This window comes from Paroedura picta, chromosome 14, assembly GCF_049243985.1.
Source record: "Paroedura picta isolate Pp20150507F chromosome 14, Ppicta_v3.0, whole genome shotgun sequence".
Taxonomy (NCBI): Eukaryota; Metazoa; Chordata; class Lepidosauria; order Squamata; family Gekkonidae; genus Paroedura; species Paroedura picta.
Window position 1 is genome coordinate 24312018 of NC_135382.1, and position 18805 is coordinate 24330822.

Below are 18805 nucleotides of genomic sequence, written 5' to 3' on the forward strand. Positions count from 1 at the left end.
CCCTCTAGTCAAAACTGAGCATGGTCAATTAAAATATGTAGGTGTAGCTTTGAGGGGGGCGCCCTGCGAATGTTACTTCTTGTCTCCAGCACGCTTTGGCAGCTCTGATAACAAAGGCAGGCTCTGTAATTTAAGCCACATAGATGTTTTAATCATGCTGTTCTGCATGATTAAAACATGATTCAGCATTACATTAATCCTTGTCCTTATGCTTCGCCTCCTATTTTATTGCCCTGCAGCCTAAAATCAGCCGTGTTTAATTCATCAGCGTTAAACTGTCCCTGTGCCTCTTGACAACGTCTATATATTTTTGGCAACCGAGCCCAGTGACAACAGAATTTAAAACAAAAAAAAACCTCTGGAAATGTGCAGACTGCCCATTGGCAGCTTTCCTGCTGTGTACATTAGGCTTTCTAGGGATAAGCAAGTACAGACACTTTCTGTTCTTGTTTAAGGGTCTCAACAGAATTTGGACCAAGATAACTCAAGATCTGAATGGCTTGGTCTTCAAGTGTGTAGCAGTTGCTGTCAGATCCCCGTCAGCTTTCTCAATGGAACACTCGGCGTTAGCAGCAAAAGCAGTTTATCGAGGTAGCGATACGAAGCTCATGGTTGTTCTTGCTGAAACTAAATTGATAAACAATACATTGATCAATATAACCCCAAAAGCCCCATCCCCAGGCACACAGGAGAAAAACCCCACTTAGGGAAAGGCAGGCTTCCCCTGTTCCCAGGAAAAGCATGCCAAACAGTCCTGTGCCCAGGTGCACATTGCATCACCCCTGCAGACTGACCCAAGGCCAGGCGCACTGATAACATCCAAGCGCACTCTCTGTCTCTCTCTCTCCCACGGTTCCATCTTCAAGCATGTAAATTGGCTAGACAACACAAAGAGATACGCGGCAAAAGCAGGCCACAGAAACAATTATAATTAGGGATGCTTCCCAGGCCACTGACAGCTAACAGACTCCCCTCCCCCTTACAGTTGCAAAAAACAATACGGTGACAGCTGTGACTATTGATTATTGATACATCATTGATCCTTAGCAAATGACCATGGGAGGAGGCTGAAAAATAACATGAATCATAGAGTTGGAAGGGACCTCCAGGGTCATGTAGTCCAACCCCCTGTGGAATGCAGGAAATTCACAGCTACTGCCCACCCACAGTGACCCCCAAATCCATGCCCAGATGATGCCCCATCCCTCCCTGTACCAGAATCCATGGCCGGTCTGGAGGAAATTGGCCTCCCAAAGTGGCAATCATTTCCTTGGGCATGCAAAAAAGGCCACAAGAGCCAAGCATGACCGTGAAGAAATCTCAGCATTTTGATTTTCTGCCAGGCACAGACTCAGTTAAATGGATTTGTCCTCCTTTATTCCAGTGTATAGCAATTACTAGCCTCGTGACGAGTACCTCCCAGCTTCTGTAATTTCTGTATTTATTTTGCAAACGGATCAAGTAGCTGGTTCAGTAGTACAAATTGTGGGGTGGGGTAAAATAGGGAGGACCTTAAAGAATTTTAGTCCATCCCACTTGGCTCCCATAAGGCCCCTGGCCTTGTTCCTATAGGGTGCATTCAATGGCTTTTAGTTGGGGGCTAGTCAATTTCATGGAGAGGCCCATTAATGGCTACTAGGCATGATGAGTAAAGGAAGCCTCCATAAATGGTGGGTGCAAACCTCTGGATGCCACTGCTAAGAGGCAGCATGAGGGGAAAGCCTCAGGGTCTACGACCTGTTGGTTTGACCATCTAGTTCAGGAACCCATGACCTGACTAGTGTCACATGTATTTTGTCCCTGACCGGGAAGTGTAAGCATAGTGCAGTTGGAAGCAGATGGGCCTCTTAGTGGGTGAGTGTGTCCAGTTGACAGAATACAGTCCCTGACCCCAAATTGTGTCCATTGGGGCAGAGAAGCAGGCAGCTTTATGGCACAGTGGCTAAAGAGGGAATGGGGTTGTGCACCTCTGTAATTTGAGCACATGCAGTTAGGTCTCTCAGGTCACAGAATGAATTCATACATTCCAACGGTGATTGTTTCTTCACTCTTCTCAGACTCACTAGGAAGTATTCAATATTTTATGGCCACTGGAGTCACCAGAGATCTGACCTAGGTTATTATGGATTCCTCTGAGGAGGTAGCTGATGGTGTAAGACAAGAGTGGTAATTCAGCCAGTGCTGTGGTCCAGCCATTATCTGTTGAAAGCAGGGGGAACATGCCTCACAGCCTCTCCAGGGGCCGAGGAATCAAGACACCTTTCTTGGCATAACTGGGCCAGTGGAGCAATTAAAAAGTCCCCGAGGCCTTGCTGTGAGGCAAAGCTTGCTGTTAAAACTACAGGTCCAGCAATTAAAAAAATATATATCTATTTCCTCCTGAGTTTATGCTTCAGTGGGGCTTGAACATGCACTCTTTGCCCTTTCCCTCCTCACAAGGAGATAAGCAGAACCCCATTGTCATTTACTTGCAGGTTACAATTTGGAGAAACCGCTGTCAGAGACTGGACTCTTATCCAGAGACCCTTCTTGCAGCTTCAAAGCAGGAATTTTGAGGAGTTGTAGCCATACTTCTTTGCTAGCTGTTCACATCAGTGTTTCTATGGCATGTGGCACTCCCCACAACCTAAGATACTGCTATCCTACTAAACAAATACAAAGCCTTTATTAGCGTAACAGAAATGAAGAATTAAAACAAGAATGAAATACAGTCACGGTGCGAAACCAGGTTTGCAAAGCAAAACAGCTACAGACAAACCTGGATGGTTACAGCAGTGGTAGCATTCATCCGTTCCAAGTTGGCAACTACAATCTGGACTAAGATCAGTGTGATCGCAGGCAACTTGACAGGGCCCGTCGCATTCTGTGCTGTCCCAATACAATTTTTCCCGTCTAGATGGATGACATCAGCCTTGCATAAGGAAATCCTCCAAATTGGGCAACAACTCTGAAAACAAGGACAGTCTAAGATTAAACAATCCAGTGTATCTGGACTGGGGCACCCATGCAGGAACAGCCCTCGGGAAACAGGGACCTTATTAAACCTGCCTTCCGTCGCAACCTAAGATGACAATCCTGTGACTGGTTAACAGAAGAAGCTGGGTTTTTTAAATCCTGCTTTTCACTACCCAAAGGAGTTCCAAAGTAGCTTACAATCACCTTCCCCACAACAGACATCTTGTGGGGTAGGTGGGGCTGAGAGAGCCCTGATATTACTGCTCTGTGAGAACAACTTTATCAGGGCTGTGACTAGCCCAAGGTCACCCAGCTGGCTGCATGTGGAAGAGGAGCGGGGAATCAAACCCAGTTCTCCAGATTAGAGCCCGCTGTTCTTTAACCACCACACCACACTGACGTGACCGGGAATGAAAGGAAGGAGTGCAGAGAGAGCTTCTAACTTTGCCGGCCGTGGTTGACTCAGTCAACCCTTTTAAGTCACGGTTGTGTTTATTTTTGTGTTTATTTTGTTTGTGTTTATTTTTTAAGTGGAGGTTCCAATGACTCTTTAGCCTCTGCTGCATTAAGAGGCCTAAGATAACTGAATACCTGTTCCAGAGCTGAGTCTCGTTGTCCCTCCCCCCCAAAGAAAGGCCTTAATGAATCCGTACGAAATGCACAAGAAAATGAGAGCATACAAGAATCTCGGTTTCATTTTCTTAGTGCGATTTGAATCCTTTTAATGGCAGCTGGACTACTAAGTCAGCATAAATGTGTGCTTTACAAAATGGGAATTAGGAGCCCCCCCCCCCAGTCATTGCAGTTCTGAAGCTGTTGCCACACAGCTACTGGTTAAAGCTATGGCCACATCTGTATTTCTGCTGAGATACATGAGTATCTGCTTCTGCTTCTTTTTTATTATTGGCCTGGCCACGGGCCTTGTGAAAGGACGAAAGAAAAGCTACAGGCAGCCATACCGATCCTTCTCTCCTTCAGTGCTCTCCCCCTCTCTCAGTTTCGGCACGGATTTCATCAGCATTCTGTGCAGTAGCCCCAGGACATCATATGGATATTAAAAACTTGTGGCCTGCTGATATTTTTCTTGCTTCCAGGCCTGTGTCACTGGAGTGCTTGCCGGCAATCTTGCTGCTCGGAGAGAATTGTTTTTCTGTATTTCTTGGCGAGACTGCCTGTCAAGCAGATAGGCAGGGCCATCCTGGGCTCAGCTGCCCTGTTCTCAGTCTGTGGACTTAGAAGGGCATAATTCTGCTCGGAATGACACAGTTAGACTCGTGAACAGGGAGTTTGCCTGGCATTCATGAGACTTCATGATAGAGCTAGCATGGCATAGTGGCCGGGGTTTTGGTCTGGGATCTGGGAGACCCAGGTTCAGAGGCTTCACAGAAGTTTTCTGGGTGACCTTGGGCCAGTCTCCGTCAGCCTGGGCCAGTATTTTCCCATCTTTTGACCTTGGAGGTACCGCTGAAACATTTTTCAGGCTTTGAGGTACCAGGAAGTGATGTCAGCTGGCCACGCCTCCCTGCCATGTCCCCGGAAGTGAGAGGAGCTTCAGGCAGCAAAGGTTTAAATGGCTGCCCCTCCCTTCCCATCCTCTCCAGGCCTATCATTAGCCACTTGGGGAGGGGGTTGGGTCAACTTGCCCAAATAAGGGCAGAATTGTTTTTTTTAAGCTCCTTTTCACTCAGAGCTGGAGGGCTCTCTCCAGTCACCATTTTGAACCCCCACCCTATGCCACAGTACCATTGAGGGGCGTTTGTGGTGCCATGTGGTATTGTGCTTGGGAAACCCTGGCCTAACCTACCTTTCAAGGTTGTCATGTGGATAAAACTGGAGGAATGGAGAATGATGTAAGTTGCTTTGAGTCTTCATTGTGGGGAACAAAGAATGTAAATTACTGTTTGTATGGCTAAGAACCACGGTATGTTAAACCGTCTTTAAAAAAAAACACCGTGCCATGAAAATAATAGTGGAAATTAGTCTGAACACTGCTATCTGGCAGCTGCGAAGCTTTTATCACATGGTGGGGATAGACTTTAAGAAAAAAAATTTAAATAGTGATATTAAGCACTGCATTGGAGGTCTTGCAAGCCATGCAAGGCATTTTTATGAAAGCTTAGTTGCTCCTCCCGACTGCATCAGAGAAGCACCAGCAGGGGGGGAAACTTGGGAAACCAATCAGAGCCACAAACGACTTGGAAGGTTCTTTGCCCTGTAACGCTCTTTGGCTCACTTACTCGACTCCTCCAGAACTCTTTGTGCCATGGGCATCTTTCTGTGGTGCTGCTGTGTTCAGAGGGCTGGTGGGCATCCACTAAAAACTGAGTACCCCTGTGTAGGTGTCACACTCCAGTCAAGTTCTCAAATAAACAGGCTTGGCATATTTAGCAGGAGTGATTTATTGGAAAAAAATGAACTAAACTCATGAGGCTTCTTGCTGAGACTAGTTTTCAGTACCCGGACAGATCAGTGTATTCCCTGTCAGCCTCACCTTCACATCATGCCACCCCACATTGGAAGGTAACCTCCCCATTTTCTCAGCCTCACAACTGGCTCATTGCACTGTGACCACCAACTGCCCAGTCCCCTGGCTCCAAAGACTGGGTCATAGATAGCACTCAAACTTCCTCTCCTCTCAACAGAAACTTAGCACATAACCTGTGCAGAGCTCAAAGTGAAACTATAAACAACCACATACTCCTAAACATTCCCAAATCCACCAAACACTCACTCTAGGCCCTGTTTCCCCAGTTTTGTGTTCTAAACACTTACAGAAGGCTCTCAGACTTTCCCCTGCAGTAGCCCCTCCAAGCTTTCTAGTCCTCTTTGGCCCTTTCTTGTATCCAAAATGTGCAACACCTTCTCAGAGTCTTAGCGGGAAAAGAGAGAGGCTCTCTGGATTGCTTTTAACACCTCTCCCCCCCAGCACTGTAGGTGTCACTGAGAGTAACAGATTCTCTCCTTTATGAAGCATTTCTGTTGTCCAACCTAAGTGACAATTGTCAGCTCTGAAGGATACTTTTTTTCTTCCATGGAAGCTATCGGCTTTTGAGTTTCAGAAGGACGAATATCTCACCAGAGCCACTTCAGTTTCATGTAAATGAGCAAACAGCCCAGAATATTTGGCAAGCGCCTGGCCTTTCGCTTCTGAAACAATCCGTGCTCCTCTCTGCCAACTGGGAAAAATTAGGGTCAGTGTTCTCTTGCTTGGCTTTTGGTCGCAGAACTTGGCTTGACAAATAATCTGTTGACTAATAACAACTAATTTCTTCTCTCCCCCCCCCCCCCAGTCTCCCCTTAGCCATGACCTCATCCTTAACCTGACTCAGGACGGAATCAAACTGCTGTTTGACGCTTTCAATCAAAGACTGAAGGTAAACCAACAAATAAATCTGTTTATTTACTTTGTTTCTCTCCCATTTTTCTCCCTGACGAGGCCCAAAGTAGCTGTGGGGCTTTCTTCTCCATGTTATGCTTGCAACAACCCACTGGTTAAGCTGAGAGTGTTCATTTGGCCCAAAGTCACCCAACAAGCTTCCATGGCAGGGCGAGGAATCAAATCTGGGTCTCCCAGTTCATAGTGCAGCTTTCTGAACACGACATCATGTACTTTTTCTGCCTTCTCCCTCCCCCTCCCACATAAGACTTACATATTCAAGTTCCCCTGGCCAGAGTTGGTTCTGACAGAAGGGATGTTCAGATGTCTTGAGTGGCAACTTGCTATCGGGACTGTTCCAGTTCCTTCTTGCATCTGCCAAACTAAAACTCACTTCCCAATGAAATTGGACAGAGTGATACTGTAGGTCTGCCTTTCTCAACTTTTTTACCATTGAGAAACTCCTGAAATATTCTACAGGCTTCAAGAAACCCCAGAAGTGGTGCGATCGTGCAGAATATGGTTGGGAAGCAGAGCTGTGGACACGCCCACCCAGGGTCCCTCCTCTTCCCACCCCCCCCATCCCCAGGCCCATCATTGGCCATTTGGAGGAGGGCAGGTCCATATGGCCATCTATGGTTGTATCACCCAATAAATACTTAACAAATTAAAAAATATATTTTAAATTAATTAACTCCCACCCATTCAGCAAACCCTTCCAGGGCTGTTAAGAAACCTCAGGGTTTCACAAAGTCCTGGTTGAGAAAGCCTGCTGTCGATGCTAGGATATGTAAACACTCAGACGTTTGAAAGATATCTGAGCGGTTTGAGACTTGTACAAAATTACCTGCTTGTATTTTTATTTAATAAATAGATCCAGAATGTTGTTCATGGTTTTGAGTCAAATCCGAACATTCAGGCACTGTTCAGATTACCAGATGTTCTCTTTCCTGAGGACATGTCCTCTGTTTTTGCTTTCTGTCCTGTTTGGGGCTCTTTTTTAAAAGCTGGTGAAAATATCCTCTTTTGGGGTTGGTAGGCTAGGAATATTCCTAGTTAGTAACCATTAACATTAAATAGTATTTAAAAGGAGATTTGCCATGGTGATCACTTGTTCGAATGAGTCCATTGGGAAACATGTCCCCTTTTTCTTTTCAAAAGACGGTAGCCCCAGGCATGGTTGATGGTTGCCAGTCAGCTGCTGACAATAAAAGGAATATAGGGCCGGGGGCAGCACAACTGCAGCCACCCATGAGATCCTTTCCCGTGCCACTGAAGCCCCCCCCCCCTCCAGTGCTGCTGCTTACTTGCCTGTCCACCCAATGTCAGCGTCTGCCTGCAGCTGCTGGCAGAACCCAGGAAGTCTTTATTTGATTAGCATTCCATGTCTTTTCTCCAGACAAAACCCCAAATCAAATGTCTGGCTGCAGAAATGCTAGATGGTCTGTTCTGTAAGAGTCACCATAACCTGCCAAGTGTTCTTTTGCAGATGGTAGAGAGGCGTTTCCTGTCAACAGTGCCATTGTTCCTCCCCCCCCCCTCCCCACACACACACACACAGGCACAAACACTTGAATTTGCTTCGCTATGGCTCTCCCCTGCCCCTGCCGTAATTGTAAATGCTTAGCAGAAGCTAAAATGGTTTGGTAAATTTTTATTTTTTATTTATTTCTTAGATTTTTATACCGTCCTCCCATAAGCCCTCATGCAAAGATTGTAGAAGTCTGTTCTGCGTAGCTTTAAGGGTACCAGTGATAGCTGCTCGCTGAGTCCAACAAAGGGAAAATATTTTCTCCTCCAAAGATTATCAGTGTCCATTAGAGTTAGACGGTTGCTAAGTTTTCCTGACGGGGTGTAGAAATGGCATTTGACTAGCCAGAATCATGTAGCATTTTAAAGCATTCATTTATTAGAACAAAAAGACAAAGAAGTGTGCTGACAGCAAAATCTACAGTCCTCTAGGAGTTTTCAGGGCCCAATCTCTTGTTGCATGATTCTGACTGTAGAAGGCCTCCCATTCATTCCCTGGCATTGCCAGTTAAGAGTAATCTTTTTCTACCAGGAATCCTGGAAAACCACTGCCAGTCAGACTAGATGGCAAAGCTAGATAAACCTGTGGCAGAGTTACAACATAGGGCTGAACCATCACAACAAGTGTATATGCAAACCATGTTACACTGCATACTACGAGTACCCAATATAATTTCCATAGTAAATTCTAGCTAGCTGGCAGCCCTAGACCTGACCCACGGTACTCTCTGTGTGCGTTTGCTCCATACTGAAACTGTCCGTCTTGCTGCTCAGAAAATGCCAGCAGCTAAATTTGTAAGTACAAAAACACAACAAAATAAAGCCATGTGGCTCAGGCAAGGGGGAAGGGATCCAGGTTCCTGCCCTCGGTTTCATATGACAGCCCTGGTCCCCGTGATGCAATGAGAAGTTGAGACACACATGAGGAAGAGCCAGCCCAGTACAAGCTGTTCTGAGGCAAAGCAGCCCGGTATGAAAGAGACAGGCTCTGCTTGATTGCTGGTGCTTTTATTATTATTATTATTATTATTTCGATTTATTTCCCGCCACTCCCAAATGGCTCGCGGCGGGTTACAATATCTTAAAAAACCCATTAAAACTCCCATTAAAAGACTTTAAAATGTCACAACATGGCAGCACAATAATAAGATCCCCTTCCTACCCCCATTCCTAAAAAAGGGGGGGGGTGGAGGAGAAGGAGGTCAACGATGTTCAAGAAGCCCGGGGGAGAGCAGTCGATGTACCCCGGCAGCCCCAGCCTCAACCATAGACCTGGCGGAAGAGCTCCGTCTTGCAGGCCCTGCGGAATGTTAAAGGGTCCCGCAGGGCCCGCAGCTCACCCGGGAGCTCATTCCACCAGGTGGGGGCCAGGACCGAAAAGGCCCTGGCCCTGGTCGAGGCTAGGCGTGCTTCCCTAGGGCCGGGAACGACCAGAAGATTCTCACTCGCAGAGCGCAGAGCCCTGCGGGGGGCTTAGTGGCAAATAGATTGCAGAGCAGCGTTGAAACTAATTTCTAGGATGTGACAGAACTGGAGGCCATCAGTACCACGGTTTGTCTAGACCAGCCGTCTCCAACATGGTGCCCACCGAGATCTTTCCTGGCACACCCGCCAAGTGTTTTTGGAAGGTAGGAGGGGCCCTATGAAGCAATTGCCCAATATTTTTAAAAGAAAAAAATGCTTTGGCAATAATTTATACCCAGCACAGGTAATTTGTGACTCAAGGTAACCTGTGATTATGCAAGAAAATCCATTTTAAAAGGCATCCTGTTAAAGAGTTTCCATTAGGCTACATTCTCTGATGTTGAGGATGTAATTGACTCCGCCTCGTCTGGCAGCCATTTTGTGGTTGCTCCCACCACCCTGTCTCAGAATCCCAGTGGTGTTCACCAGCTCAAAAACATTGGTCACCTTTGGTCTAGACCAGCCTTTCTAGCTTTCTTACAATATCATTTATCATCCCAGTCGATAAATGTTTGACACATTTTAAAAACTATATGAGAAGTTAGCTGGTGCAGATAACGTAGCAGCATGTTGAGAAACCCAGAACCTTGAATGGGAATTCCTAGGGGGAACGAAGAGCAGTTCTCCTTAACCATCCATTCAAGCCAACGCTGCCCATGTCCTCCAGTCGAATGGGCTTGAGATCAGTAGTACTGAAATCTACAGTCAGGGCGAGTAAGGTGTAAAGGTAAAGGTAAAGGTATCCCCTGTGCAAGCACCGAGTCATGTCTGACCCTTGGGGTGACGCCCTCTAGCGTTTTCATGGCAGACTCAATACGGGGTGGTTTGCCAGTGCCTTCCCCAGTCATGACCGTTTACCCCCCAGCAAACAAGCTGGGTACTCATTTTACCGACCTCGGAAGGATGGAAGGCTGAGTCAACCTTGAGCCGGCTGCTGGGATTGAACTCCCAGCCTTATGGGCAAAGCTTTCAGACGGCTGCCTTACCACTCTGCGCCACAAGAGGCTCTTGAGTAAGGTGTAGGCTGCCTCTAATCTCCTATGATGGTGGACTACTCAGGTTATACAAAGACCTTTCTGTATCCCATGCTGTCAATTGCAAGGGTTCATCGTGGTTCGTTGTACTTAGATCTTTTTTTCCAAACAGTAATTTCATATCTATATTGTTGTTTGTTTTTGTGGGTGGGTGGGTGGGTGTTTTGCCAAAGGAAAATCGTTGCCTCAGAATGCCCTGAGATGACCTAAGTGCTCATTTTAAGCAGTCAGTTAAATGTGCGGAAGGTTGAAAATAAATTGGCTTAAGAAGCAGATAGTATAAATAGTTAATGCGGTTTATTTCTGTCATTCCTTATTTCTTGCACTCAGATCGGTGCTTCCCCCCCCCCCCTTTTGCTGTCTTACTGTAACTCCCCTTTAGCATTTGGCTGTATTTCGTTCACTAAGGATTTAATTGCTTACTGGGCTGTCCCACGAGTGGAGGTGCCCATCACCAGTGGAAGGAGCCTTCCCTTTGTGCAAGAGGCTGAACCTCTGCTAGCAAAATGTACCTGTGGGACCTGCCCATGGTCTTTCCCATTTCCTGAGCCTTTTCTTTTCTGACCACCTTCCTCAAGATCTCTTGCTAGGCTTAGAGACGCATTAGTATTGTTGGTGCTGCTTCACAGGGGTGTGTGTCTCTTAATAAATAGGAATAATATCGTATTTCCCCTCCCCCCTCATTGAAAGCAACTTTTCCCTTTCCTTTTTCAGGTGATTGAAGTTTATGACTTGACTAAAGTGAAGTTAAAATATTGGTAAGTAGTCATTTGAGGAAATGTCACTTGAGATAGCCTCTCAGCCAGAGGCTATTGGAGTAGGGAGAGCAGGGAATTAAAACCATTATAAAGCCTTTGAGCTAGAAGACGGTGAGTGTGAGATTGAGTTGGGTATCAGAGTGCTTTTTGGCTTGCTCAGTTGTCTTTGTATCAGAAGTTCTTGGCCGGAGATGTGGAAGAACCAGCTATAAAGCTGTCTTTGGGCAAGCCGATAACTACCCTCCCTTCTGTGGTGGCTGGAGAACTAGACAAAAGTAATCATAAAACATGTCATGCACCAGTACGGTAGTGTTTGGAATTGTGGCTTCCTTGTTCAACCCTACTCTGAATAGAATTCTTGGAGCCATGATGTTTTCTGGAGAAATCTACCCCAGTATTTAATTTGCTACAAGGCATATCTGTTCGCCATGCCTTACTCTCCTGTCCTATGGAGAGCTTGAATGATTACATTTAGAAGGTTGCAGTTAGAGAATCTGGATTAAGAGTGCAGGTAGAGAAGGATCTGTGCACTGATGTGAAATGTTCTTGGAGCACCGGGAAGTGAATTTATGGTTGTAGCTTGCTTGGGATTTACCAGTCCTAAAATGACTAAAATCTAGAGTCAGTTCTTCCAGTGGGTCTAAGAAAACTTAGGGTGCAAACCTTTTGTCCGGCTTGTACTAGTCTAATTGCTACGTCTTCCCCCAGATTTTTCCAGCTGTTGTCTGGTGAGGTTGCTGAAAATTGGACTAGATGCCCTTTCCAACTCTATGGTTCTGTGAAAAAGCAGAGCTTGGCTTTGGAAAATGGATTAATTTCTCTATTTCACAATGGCTTGGTCTGCTGAATGAAGCGAGTGTTTGCAACAAAAGCCACTGCTTTCTGTGAATAAAAATGTGTTTTTTAAGTGGGTTTTTCTTGGTATTGTTCCAAAAGAATTTCCTAATTCCAGGGCATCACTGAGCGTGCCTGGGAATAACTTTTGCCTCAAGCTCCTGATCGTCACAATGGGAATAACAAGTTGTCTTCCCTGGGCAGTTCTTGTCTATGTCAAGGATTATTTACTAGTATAGCATAGAGAATCTGTTGATTCTAAGACTTTCCTTTTCCCTTTTCCCAGTGGTGTACATTTCAACTCTCAGGCTATTGCTCCAACCATAGAACAAATTGATCAGTCGTTTGGAGCGACACATCCAGGAGGTGAGTTATAACTTGCAGATCGATGTGTATGTGAAGACGTGGCTTGCTGACTCCGTGGGAACTCACACAACCCTTTCCCCTAAGTGTCCCTTGGAGGCTGTGAGAATTCACAGACCTGCTCAGCGATTTTAAGTGGATGCATCTTGGACCTTAGAATATGGTTTCTAAATCCTGTGCTACCCCACATCCTGCATGTATAACTCTGCTCAGGAAAGCCAGAAACCTGCCTGAAGGCCAGCTGACTCCTCTGCCCCTTGGTCCCTGCTGCTCTTTGCAGTGGATGGTCACAAGTCTGATGCTGGATTCTCCAGTGCTTGGGGCCTTTACCAAATTCCTAACTATTTGGTTAGTGGTGTCAGCCGGTCACAGAAGATTTTAATGAGTCACCAGGGTTTTGGGGCCCTGCCCCGATGGCCCAGCCTAGCCCAACCTCATTAGACCTGAGAAGCTAAGCCGGGTCATAAGGAGATGACAACGGGGTTCGGTACTGTGAAAATTCTGCATTGCTTCAGAAAGCTGCAAAACCTGTTTCCCCAAAGATGACAATGGGTAAAAGAAATGAGTGTGCAATGTAGGAAATCACCTGTCAGCTCTCTTTGGGAAACATTGTCTGCCTACAGTCAGAGTTGCCCATGGATTTATTCCCAGCAAGAGAAAAGGCAATTCGGTGGTGATTGGGTGTTTTCCTTCCTGCTAATGCATTTCTTTGTTTCTCCTTTCATACCCCGCACTCATCTTACTTGCTTAGAACTACAGAGAGAAACCCTGGCAGTGGGTTTTTTTTTTAATGATTTGGGCAGGGGGGAGAGTGGGCTGTGCCTTCAAATGCTATCTCTGTCTTATTTCCCACCCTTGCAGCCTCTTTGCCTGCGGGTTTATTTCCATGAACTTGACCAAGAGTTTCCCACCACCTCTTGGGCTTTTGTGTTGGCTGGGGCCGTTCAGAAGGCCCTCGAATGGCAGCTGTCCAACAGCGCTCTCCGGACACAAGCCTTTTATCTTTTTTAATAATCAGAGCAAGCATTCCCCCAGAAAGCAGCTGGATATGGCTTGCATAATTAGATATCAGGCACGGCTCAGCGAGGCTAGTAAAGATGCTTCACGTTCAGAGGTCCTAATTTATCACGAGACTCTTAAGTACCCTCTTACTGTAAGTCTAAATGGAAAAGCACACAGTGCTTTATGGTACTTTTTCCAGGGGATCTGAGGAATGCAGGATTCAGGAGAGTTAGGATTTTCCGCTGGTGGATGCGGCCACGGCAAACCAATTGCATTGACGGTAGTGCTCAATGCTTGCTAGTGCTTTCCCTGTAAACTTCCCACAAGCTGCAATCCAGCACTGCGGTAATTCTTAGTTTGAATGAATTCCGCTTCTGTATGGCACCGGAAGACAGGCTGCCAAGCAAACGGTGATTTCTTGGCTGGTGTTCAGCAAGGACTCCAAACCATGGTTTGCACCAGTTCTTGTTAACCGGTTTGTACTAACACTGGTTTGGCAGTGACATCTCAGAGCAGTTTGCTCAGCAGCACCACTGTCTTAGCGTCCTTTCAAAGGTCACTGTCTCCCACTTTCCCCCTCGGCTTTTTCCCCTGAGTTCTCCCCCATTCACCCAGCAGAAACATGTTCCAGAGAGATCAGCCTCTTCAGAGGTGAATTTTTAAAAAAAGGCAAGATACAAGTTGGGGGGAACACTGAAAAAAATATAAATAGAGTGAATCAGACCATGGTTCCATCACAGTCAGTATTGTCTGCTCAGATGGGCAGCGGCTCTCCCTGGCCTCAGGGTTTCATATCACCTCCTGTCTGATATTTTTAACTGGAGATGTCAGGAAATGAACCTGGGGCCTTCTGCATGCTGTAGCACTGAGCCACAGGCCCTTCAAAGCTTTACGGAGGGGGAGGCTGAGGATCCTTGGCAAAGCAGAAGTCTTGAATTGCTTCCCCGCCTTCCCTCACATTTATTGCAGCTGGCCAGTAGCAAGCAGGCTGAATACGGGGTGAGATTGGACCAGTAGCTGCGCAATGCAAGGGAGCTCCGAATTGCCAGTTTGGTGTAGTGAGCCAGTTTGGTGTAGTGGTTAGGAGTGCGGACTTCTAATCTGGCATGCCAGGTTCGATTCTGCACTCCTCCACATGCAGCCAGCTGGGTGACCTTGGGCTCGCCACGGCACTGATAAAACTGTTCTGACTGGGTAGTGATATCAGGGCTCTCTCAGCCTCCCCTACCTCACAGGGTGTTTGTTGTGGGGAGAGGAATGGGAAGGCGACTGTAAGCTGCTTTGAGCCTCCCTCGGGTAGGGAAAAGCGGCATATAAGAACCAACTCTTCTTCTTCTTCTTCTTAATTGAGGGTACGAAAGGAGACAAGTGGTAGGCAGACTGGGATTTATGAACTATCTGTGGTCTGTTTAATGTCTGGTGGGCTCACCAAGAGTTGTGCAACCACAATTTGTTGTGACATCTGGATGCAGCTGTACATCAGCCCTGTCATCTTTACTTTACAGAGTTGTTGTAAGATCAGTTTTATCCCTGCCTTTATAGGTAAGGGGGCTGAGAGTGAGGTTGGGTTGAGGTGGGTCACCCAGTGAGGAGGAGGCTATTTGTAGAGCACTTCCCATGCACGCCGCAGAATTTCATAAACAGAAACTGCTCTTAAAGGACATTCCAGTTTAAAACAGAGATGTCAAACTCATTTGTTACAAGGTCCAGATTTGACATGGGCTGGGCCTTGTTTACCACAGAATGTAATGTCAGGTACTGGAGATATAAACTTTATCAGGCAAGTCCAGTGAACTGTATTATTTTTACTCAAAATGCAAACACTCCTAGGAGTGAAAGCTATTAATTTCCTGGGGAACCCTCAGAAGCCCCAATAAATGTATTTAATCACCTGCAAACTAGTTTTTTTCCCCCAAATAATAAAAAGGGGGGGGGGTTTCAGACAAGATTTTCATACAAATGAGTTAACCCCTTCACCGTCGCGTTTGGTGCAGTAGTGACAGTGACAGCCACTTGATTTCACACACACACACACACACACACACACACACACACACACACACACACAATAGTGGATTCACCAATCCTCACTGAGCTGCAGTTGGAGGGGGTGGGAGGGAAAAACACCTCTTTCTCTGCCTTCACCTCCAGTCTCATCACACTGTTTTACCTACATTAGACCTCAGCCTCTTAGCCGTGCCCCTTAGCCATTTCCTTCCTGTTTCTTGACAGCTTTGACCACACACATCCCATCACATGCCTTCCCCCCCTCTGTTGCCTTCCTTCCCTTACACCAGTTGCTTGCAGGCCAGATAAGAGTCCTAGATGGCCCAGTTCTGGCCCCCAGGACATATGTTTGACATTCAGCCTTAAATTTCCACCTGCTGTAAAAATCTCATACAAGTGGAAACGCAAGAAAGATTCAACAGTAACCACTTGCGTTAAATCAGACTGCCTGTATCCCCATTCGTTTGGTTTACACACAATCTTGTGTTACAGATTTCTTGGCACTGTAATAGATAGGAAGGAAGACAGTGGGTCTTGCATGGGGTATTTTGTGAGTGGAACTGCACTAAGTTAATAGAATTTCTGCTTGTGCGTTGCTGGATCCTAATCAATATTTTGAGAACATTGACTTTGCTAGGAAAATAGAAATTATTTAATTAGCAACAGGTTAGGTGCTTATTATAAATCCAAAATGAAACTGGCCTATGAAATTAGGTAAGGTGTGGATTTTTTGTTGTTGCTCTAATATATAGCTTTTGTGCTGGATAGGAGTAAATGAATATTCTCCTTTGATTCAAGTGAAGAGTGAAAGGCAGGGGAATATTCACAGGAGGAGAGGCAGCTCATTCCCCCAGGACTAGCTTCTGTTATCTTAGTTGTAGTTTAGGAAAGTTACATCTACATTAGACCTTTGTGGGCTTCTGCTTGGCTTGAAGCATTTGTAGAAAATACATTGTTGTTTGTGCAAAATATTTGCCTACTCACCCACGGGTTTCTGAAGGCAGCGGCCTATATGCCTTCTCCAGTTCTATAAATGCTCTGAACAGGTTGAGAATAAAAGAAGACTTTTTCAAAGCAGCAAAAGGCATCTCCACCTTGGACACAGGCTAAGAGCTTCCCTGCTGTTATAGCCTGCTCCTTCGGCTAACTTCCATCATTTAATTTTAACTGACCTAAGACAAATGGGATTTCTAGCTACTAGGTAAGGTGTGCTGTCAAGTGACCCCAAGAGCATGTGGTTTTCAAGACATGGCAATTTATCAGTTTGCTCTTGCCTTCCTCTAGGCGGCAACCCTGGCGTTGTGGTCTCCGATCTATGTACTAAGTGTGGCCAACCCTCTTTTGGTTCCAAGTTCTGATGAAATTAGGCTATATTGAGCTACTGGGCTGCTGAACCTCTAACCACCGACGCCCTATTTCATTCTATTTTATGGAAGTTTGGGATTTGTGCCTGTGAGGTTCTCGATGCCTTGATGCCACTGCTGTATTGGAAAGGGGAAGCCGCTGTTTTTAAAATGGGTGTGTGTGTGTTCCTTTCCCCCTCCTAGTGTACAACTCAGCGGAGCAACTTTTCCACCTCAACTTCAGAGGACTGTCTTTTTCCTTTCAGTTGGACTCATGGACTGAAACTCCCAAATATGAGGTGAGAAGCTGACGTCAGCAAATACGTTGATTTAGCAAAGCAGACTGTGCCTTGAAACTCTTTTAACGATAAATCTCTTCCTTTGCCATAGTTAATTATTTGTGAGAGAGTTGGCTTTCCTCCTCAGCCTGGTTGAGACGTTAATCTGAAACTGTAGGATTGAAGCCAGATGCAGTTTTCTGCTAATGGAAGGGGGAGTTAATCCCTGCCAGTTCCCCCTTCCTGCTGCAGACCCTCAATTTGTACCTACTGCCATTCCTGAGGGTCCCTCTGTTCTCTGGGGAGATCCTTGGGCTACAGAGGGAGGGGCAGAGGCAAGACAGCTGTGCTTAGGTTAAGGCAAGCAGAAATATTGTTGGGATCTAACCCCTGGTTTGGCAATTGTGAGGACTCCACAGACACTTCCATTCATCCTTCCCCCTGGCCCTCAGCCCAGGCTTTTGCGCTCTTCCTGCCTCCATCCTTTTCTTGGTCAGCAAGTTGCTAAGGTTTAATGTAGCATCTGGATCCCAATTGCCACTGACCGTGCTTGGACCCCAAGCAGAGGTAGCAGCCTTGGTGAGCAGAGGCCGTGATAGTGCCTCTTCATAGGTCATGTGAAATCACTGCTTGCCAGGAAAAGGGTGCATGTGGGGACATCATAATGCAGGCCCACAAAATACAACCAGTCTTCAAGACATGGTTTGACAGCTGCATCCTCTGAAGTCTGAACCAGACCTTAGAAGGTGTAATTGTAGCCTTCTAGGGCTTATTCAGTCGAGGGAGAGATGTCCTCTGTCAGAAAGAATCACCTACACTGGTGATTGCGACTCAGAAGTTGTAAAACCTTTTCATGAAACTTAAAGGCCGTTTTTCCTTCCTTTTGGCCATGTCTGTCGAGTATTAAATGTATGCACTGCCCCCCTCTGTGGCCAGGCTCAGGTCTGTTTGGGTTGACATTTAAACTTCAAAATGTGACCCAGTTAAACTGGGGAGGGGCCCTGCAATGAAAGAATGCTCTAGGACTGTCCTGGCAAGGAGTAACTTTCCATCCCGTGCCTTGGATTGCGTTTCATTTTAAAATATGAAATTGTGTCCCAAAACAAAAAGCACCAGCTCTGTTTCCGGTTCTGAGAACAGTTAGTTCTAAGAGCATCATTCTAAAGAGCCCTGACGGATCAGACCTGTGCTCTGTCTGTCTAGTCCAGCATCCTGTCTCACACAATGGCCAGCCTGATCTGCCAGCATGAGTTACAGACATCTCACTGTGCTCAGAAACAGGCAATACAGGAAGTGCTGACTCTGGATTTTGGCAGCCACATGGAGAGAACAAATGCAACTGGTTTTGCCACCAGCAGGTGACCCCTCTGCCGCAAGATACTCTGTGGATGTTTTAATTGTAGTTTTACAGCACAAGGGAGGTCAGGCTTTGTGGATCCCCTCTAATCACACTTGGTAACAGATCTGGCATTTTGATACTGTGTTGTCCTGTAATGAAAAGCGTCTTTCTTTTACTCTCCCTAGCCAAACTTTGCCCATGGTCTAGCTTCTTTGCAAATTCCACATGGTGCAACTGTGAAACGCATGTACATCTACAGTGGAAACAGTCTGCAGGATACCAAGTAGGTGACCTCTGGGATTGTGATTCCCACATTCCACGTGGATGAACAGTGAATGGTTTGGGGTCATGTTGCGTGCATGCAATTCTACAAATGCTAGTTGTGTTTGGATTTTATTCTCAAGTGAGAGCCAGTTTGGTGTAGTGGTTAGGAGTGCGGACTTCTAATCTGGCATGCCGGGTTTGATTCCCCCACATGCAGCCAGCTGGGTGACCTTGGGCTCCCCGCAGCACTGATAAAGC

At 46.3% G+C, this 18805-nt stretch overlaps 1 protein-coding gene across 2 annotated transcripts in view; it reads left to right on the forward strand.

The window, feature by feature from the left end:
- PHAF1 (phagophore assembly factor 1) overlaps positions 1-18805 on the forward strand; it is a 46685-nt gene that overhangs the window by 14003 nt on the left and 13877 nt on the right. For both annotated transcript variants that reach the window (XM_077309878.1, XM_077309879.1), the window contains exons 4-8: positions 6246-6329; positions 11074-11117; positions 12238-12317; positions 16871-16965; positions 18469-18566. In XM_077309878.1, the coding sequence (XP_077165993.1) occupies positions 6246-6329; positions 11074-11117; positions 12238-12317; positions 16871-16965; positions 18469-18566 (401 nt within the window). The remainder of the gene's footprint in view (positions 1-6245; positions 6330-11073; positions 11118-12237; positions 12318-16870; positions 16966-18468; positions 18567-18805) is intronic.